This window comes from Colobus angolensis, unplaced genomic scaffold (assembly GCF_000951035.1).
Source record: "Colobus angolensis palliatus isolate OR3802 unplaced genomic scaffold, Cang.pa_1.0 Scaffold35, whole genome shotgun sequence".
Lineage (NCBI taxonomy): Eukaryota > Metazoa > Chordata > Mammalia > Primates > Cercopithecidae > Colobus > Colobus angolensis.
The window spans coordinates 6,385,424-6,391,369 of record NW_012116821.1 but is presented as its reverse complement, the minus strand read 5'-3'; the positions used below and the strand labels follow the sequence as shown (position 1 = coordinate 6,391,369).

General features: G+C 49.7%; 1 protein-coding gene across 2 annotated transcripts; it reads left to right on the top strand.

Moving 5' to 3' along the window:
* The first annotated feature begins 3,171 nt into the window (after positions 1-3,171).
* Positions 3,172-5,623, top strand: GPR6 (G protein-coupled receptor 6). 2 transcript variants are annotated; one of them, XM_011952802.1, is made up of 2 exons: positions 3,172-3,377; positions 3,997-5,623. In XM_011952802.1, exon 2 carries the CDS (start codon positions 4,015-4,017, stop codon positions 5,101-5,103), a length of 1,089 nt encoding a protein of 362 aa, XP_011808192.1. In that variant the 5' UTR covers positions 3,172-3,377; positions 3,997-4,014; the 3' UTR covers positions 5,104-5,623. The 2 variants fall into 2 exon arrangements, with proteins under 2 accessions (XP_011808192.1, XP_011808193.1); XM_011952803.1 differs by having other exon boundaries at positions 3,172-3,828.
* Positions 5,624-5,946: the final 323 nt, after the last annotated feature.

The window sequence follows — 5,946 nt, the reverse complement described above, 5'->3', positions numbered from 1 at the left end:
ACTGATGGCTTAGGCTGAGATGAGAATGAGGTACCAAAGGAAACTAGAGAAAGAAAGATTGTGGCTGAAAGATTGTGATTCCTGGGCTTAGCCTCAGACAAGAAAAGTTTCCTCATGTTTATGCTTAAGTGCCAGAACAGAAAGAAACAAGACACCTCAGCCTGTGATGAGTTGGTCAAAGGGTTGGCAACAATGAATTTAATCTGTGACTACCAATCAGAAGCCAAACTCTAAAGACCCCAAAATATAAACAAAACCAGACAAGCTGGTGGATGAATAATACATTTGGTTGTATGTTTCAGTCAACTATCAAGGATTCACAGAATAGAAACCCACTTAAGGTAGCTGAAGATTAGGAAGGTTTGTGGTAGAGACCCAAAAGGTAACTTCAAAGCATCAAGGGATTTGGGCTTCCAGAACCAGGAACCAGACACTCAGGGACTGAGGTGACTCCTTTCACCTCTCGGTCATGTGATCTCCTTCATCTCTGTTCCTCTTCACACATCTGCTTCCTTCTTCCCGTGCATTTGGCTTTCTCCAATTAAACACTTTACACAAGGTCCAACACACAAGTGATTCAGCTCTAATTTATCACTATCTTTCATGTCCAGAGCCCAACACTGACTCACCATTGTTAAGGTGTTTCTTAGTTCAAATTTTCAGCAGAAAAGGATCTGGTCACTAGCCCAGCAAAGGACGGCTGATCTTATCTAGCTTCAGGCAAGGTGTCAATCTCCTCCCATAAACTAGGGTATGTGTGGAAAATTTCATGTGGTTCACAGGCTGAACACTTCAGGAGACCATTGGAAGGGCAGATGCTTATATAGTAGCTATAGGCAAGGCAAGTAAAGATGTCCATCTAATTTCCATCCATAACTGATGAAACAGACACATTTTGCTTTCCCATCTTCTACCTTCCAACATATGGGTGGATATGGGGGAGATAAGGAGGAGCTTGAAAGAACATGCCCTGTCCACACAGGACCTAGTCTAGCATCTAAGAGAGGTAACCACAAATTGGCATCACTCAAAGTCAGTCTACGAATCCTCAACCAGCATTTATGTGCATGATTCTACATGTGTTTCCTTCCTCTGGAAATCACTGAGAAATCCATTGTTGGTGATGTTGAAGTCTAAGGATATTCAGAGATCCTGTGGTAGATTCAGTTTTAACCTCATACTTTCTGCTATACTGTGACATGTGAAAATGGAACATACTTAGACATTAAGGAAGAGTCTCCTACCCTTGGGTTTTTATCTGATCATTTGGAAAATCCTCAGTTAACATGCTATTACAGTGGTTTGACAGTTCACTTGACAGCTCTGAAATAACATTCTTGACTCTTAGATGACAATCTTGTACTGAAACACAAAATGGCTCTTTTCAGAAATTTAGAACTTCAGCCAAGTTTTGGGTTCAAGAAAATAGTGGTGAGTGGATTTTTTTAAGCTCCCCAAATGGATAAATTGTGTGTGAACTCTCTTTATGTCCAATATCAGCTATTGCACCATATAATTGAACTGTCATATGTCCTTTGTTCTTGTAATTAAGGTCGGCTGCACTGAGGCAGGAAGAGTCTGGACTTGGGGGTCATGTTTAAAGGCAGCAACCTAGGGTAAACTTATCCTCCAACCCATGGACAGTCTGAGTATCTTTTTCCCCTCTTTGAAGGTAGAGGCAAAGTGAAAGGAAGAAAGGGTCCACAGGGAGAAGTAGGGGGAGCACTAGCAACAAATGTTGCCAATTTTCACTTTTCCCAGACCCTGTGGTCCTGAAAATTATGACTGTGGCCTCTGTGCAATGCCATCATGCCAATGTGCAATCATCTATTTTAGAACCTCAGATGGTACCAACTATTTTAGCCCTTGCCCAAGTACAGCTATTGCACATTCTGGAAGAAGAAAGAGATGAAGAAGAAGACTAGTACTCGTATCTTACTGACAAAATAAAACACCTTTAAAACAAAAGGATGATTTATCTGGGCTGAAAATAAAACTCCTGCCTACTGAAGTCTGGTGCAGCTGAGTTATCACTATTTTTGTCCTGTAATTTGTTTTATAGGGTACTAATTAACAGGGCAAAGTCTGAAGCCAAGAAAGTAAATCCCATTTTGCTGTTTTCCTTTTCTCTAGCAAGGTGCAGACCTGGTCTTTAATTAAAGTGCAAGTTCCAAGGGTACTATCAGCTACTGAAATCGGGAAACAGTGAGCAGAAAAGATCACGGTGAAACCTGCTGTGTAGAGCTCAAGAAAGATAATGGCAAAGAGAGGAACTGCACAGGCAACCTCCGAAAGAAGAGATTGTTTTCCTCAGATGTCCCCTTCTTATTCATCTTTTATCTGTTCCCCATAACTCAGAATTTCTTCCCTGGCTCTACTCAACTGAGCATATACCACAAACATCCTTTTTAAAAACTGGATTTCAGGCCCGGTGCGGTGGCTCACACCTGTAATAACAGCACTTCGGGAGGCCAAGACAGGTGGATCACATGAGGTCAGGAGTTCTAGACCAGCCTGACCAACATGGTGAAACCCCCTCTCTACAAAAATTAGCTGGGCATGGTGGCGCACACCTGTAATTCCAGCTACTCCGGAGGCTGAGGCAGGAGAATGGCTTGAACCCGGGATGCAGAAGTTGCAGTGGGCTGAGATCAGGCCACTACACTCCAGCCTGGGCGACAGAGTGAGACTCTGTCTCAATAAATAAATAAATAAATAAAAAGTGAATTTCTTTTCCCAGATAATTCCTGTTTCGGGAGCGGCATTTTTTTTTTAAAGGTGGCTACTTTCCCATAAAACACCCCTGTCCCAACCTCCCCCTTCTCTGGGGTTTCTTTTTTTATCTGATCCCTCAGTGATCTTGGAGGCTGGGCTTTGCTGCCCGGCAGGTGCCACTCATCCTTCACCCCTCCCCTCCCAGCTCACCCTCTTCGCCGCCTGGTCTTCTTCACTCCTTTCTCCCTCTCTTTTTCTCTCTCCCGTCCCATTCCTGGAAGTTCTGGACTGGAGGTGGCTGCTCTGGCTTCTCCTCCCTCCTAGGACCCTCAGATAGTATAGGGGGCAAGGGGAGTGCGGCGGGGAGGGTGCAGGATGGGTTGGTGAGGAGAGTGAGTGCTGGGTTCGCACCGGGAGCCGGGAGCCTGACGTCACCACGCCCTGCCTGTCAATCTCCAGCGCGCGCCGCTCGCAGCCGCCTTTTCTGCCACCAACTGTGTCTCTCACTCGCGGCGCCGGCACAGCGACAGGCGCCCCGCGCTTGCCTCCTCCCTGGCCGGGCCGCCTCCTGCAGGCAACTGCTCAGTCCGCGCGGGGAGCTCAGCCCGGCGCCCCGCCTCGGCGCCCATGACCAGCGACTTCCAGAAGTCCTGACGCCCCAGGTGAGCGGCCGAGTTCCCCAGGGAACTTTGAGGATGTGGGGAGAAGGATAGCCAGGGGACGGGTCTTTCCAGAAGAGGAGAAATGGAGCCAAGCTTGACTCCGACCCTCCACTCCCCCCATACACACACCCTAGTCTCTCCTCCCAGACCCCCTTCGCAGGGGTCTCTGGGCTCCAGGGCTCTCCAAGCTTCGCAATGGCAAAAACTTCGCTTTCAGCACCACGGACAGCGTATCTACTGCCCAGCTCCCTGGAAATGTCCTGGTCGCGCCGCCACAACCCGGGCGGCACTCTCCCAGGATGACACTCCTAGCTGGTGCACTCGTATGCGTGTGCAAATACAGGCATCCTTGGAGAACTGATCTGTGTGCATGTGAGTGCATGTTGTCCTGGTGTATATCTGTGCAAAAACTCAGAAGTCCGCATGGGTATTTCACTCACTTACTCAACAGGTATTTATTTTGGGATCTCACTTAACCCATGATTCCCCGATTTGCTCTGGGGTTCCAGGGTGGGGTGGGCAACTCAAGTGGGGCAATGCGAGAGGAGGCTCTATGCGTGGGAAAGTTTCCTGGCAGCCTGAAAGGTACAACTGACGCCTGCACTCCCTCCCTATGCAGGGTGCAAATCCGGCCGCAATGAACGCGAGTGCCGCCTCGCTCAACGACTCCCAGGTGGTGGTAGTGGCGGCCGAAGGAGCGACGGCGGCGGCCACAGCAGCAGGGGGGCCGGACACCGGCGAATGGGGACCCCCTGCTGCGGCGGCTCTGGGAGCCGGCGGCGGAGCTAATGGGTCTCTGGAGCTGTCCTCGCAGCTGTCGGCTGGGCCACCGGGACTCCTGCTGCCAGCGGTGAATCCGTGGGACGTGCTCCTGTGCGTGTCGGGGACAGTGATCGCTGGAGAAAATGCGCTGGTGGTGGCGCTCATCGCCTCCACTCCGGCGCTGCGCACGCCCATGTTCGTGCTGGTGGGCAGTCTGGCCACCGCTGACCTGCTGGCGGGCTGTGGCCTCATCTTGCACTTTGTGTTCCAGTACGTGGTGCCCTCGGAGACTGTGAGTCTGCTCACGGTGGGCTTCCTCGTGGCTTCCTTCGCCGCCTCTGTCAGCAGCCTGCTGGCCATTACGGTGGACCGCTACCTGTCCCTGTATAACGCGCTTACCTATTACTCGCGCCGGACCCTGTTGGGCGTGCACCTCCTGCTTGCCGCCACCTGGACCGTGTCCCTAGGCCTGGGGCTTCTGCCCGTGCTGGGCTGGAACTGCCTGGCAGAGCGCGCCGCCTGCAGCGTGGTGCGCCCGCTGGCGCGCAGCCACGTGGCGCTGCTCTCCGCTGCCTTCTTCATGGTCTTCGGCATCATGCTGCACCTGTACGTGCGCATCTGCCAGGTGGTCTGGCGCCACGCGCACCAGATCGCGCTGCAGCAGCACTGCCTGGCGCCACCCCACCTCGCCGCCACCAGAAAAGGTGTGGGTACGCTGGCTGTTGTGCTGGGCACTTTCGGCGCCAGCTGGTTGCCCTTCGCCATCTATTGCGTGGTGGGCAGCCACGACGACCCGGCGGTCTACACTTACGCCACCCTGCTGCCCGCCACCTACAACTCCATGATCAATCCCATCATCTATGCCTTCCGCAACCAGGAGATTCAGCGCGCCCTGTGGCTCCTGTTTTGTGGCTGTTTCCAGTCCAAAGTGCCCTTTCGTTCCAGGTCCCCCAGTGAGGTCTGAAGGGCTCGCTCCGTGTCCTCTCACCAACACCACACCCCCAACAAGCCAGCCTTTGGTAAGCTTGGTGCCTGCTGATGAACTCTGAGATTCCAATGGTGTGAGTATGACTGTGGAAAGAAAAAGGGACTAAAGAAAAATTCAACAAACTCACAAGGACAAAGAGGCTTGTTGGCACTTTACATATACAGTGTATACATGTGTACATATATATACAAATATTTGTATCTTCTGGAGGTGTTCAGGATGTGGAGCTTCCTATTCTGTGAAAAAACAAGAAAAAGATATGATTGTATACTCAAATTGTACATCACATTTGTCAAACGAAGACATTCCAATACTGCTTAATTATAGCACTTTATTTTTAGCTGCTGAACTGCCAAAACAGTGTTGCCATTTTCAAGGGCAGGGAAAAGGGAGTAAAAGGTGTATTTTTGTTGTATGTGATAGAATATTTTGCTGCACATGCATCAACAAATTACAACATATTTTGTACACGAATAAACCCATTACAAGAATGTAATTTGGGGTATGTGACTGACTATAGAATTACTATTAGAGAGCTGAATTATAAGTGTATGAGTGTCTTTATTTCCTTTCTTTCTTGTTTGCTTGCTTTCTTGCTTTCTCTTGCTTGCTTTCTTTCTCTTGTTTGTTCCAGATAGAGTCTCACTCTGTCGCCCAGGCCTGAATGCAGTGGCACAATCATAGCTCAGTGAAGTCTTGAACTCCTGGGCCCAAGAAATCCTGCCTTAGCCTTCCTAGTAGCTGGGACTACAGGCATGCCACAGCATGCAGCTTACTTTATTTATTGTCTTAAGTTTTTAAAATTTCAATAGATTTGAG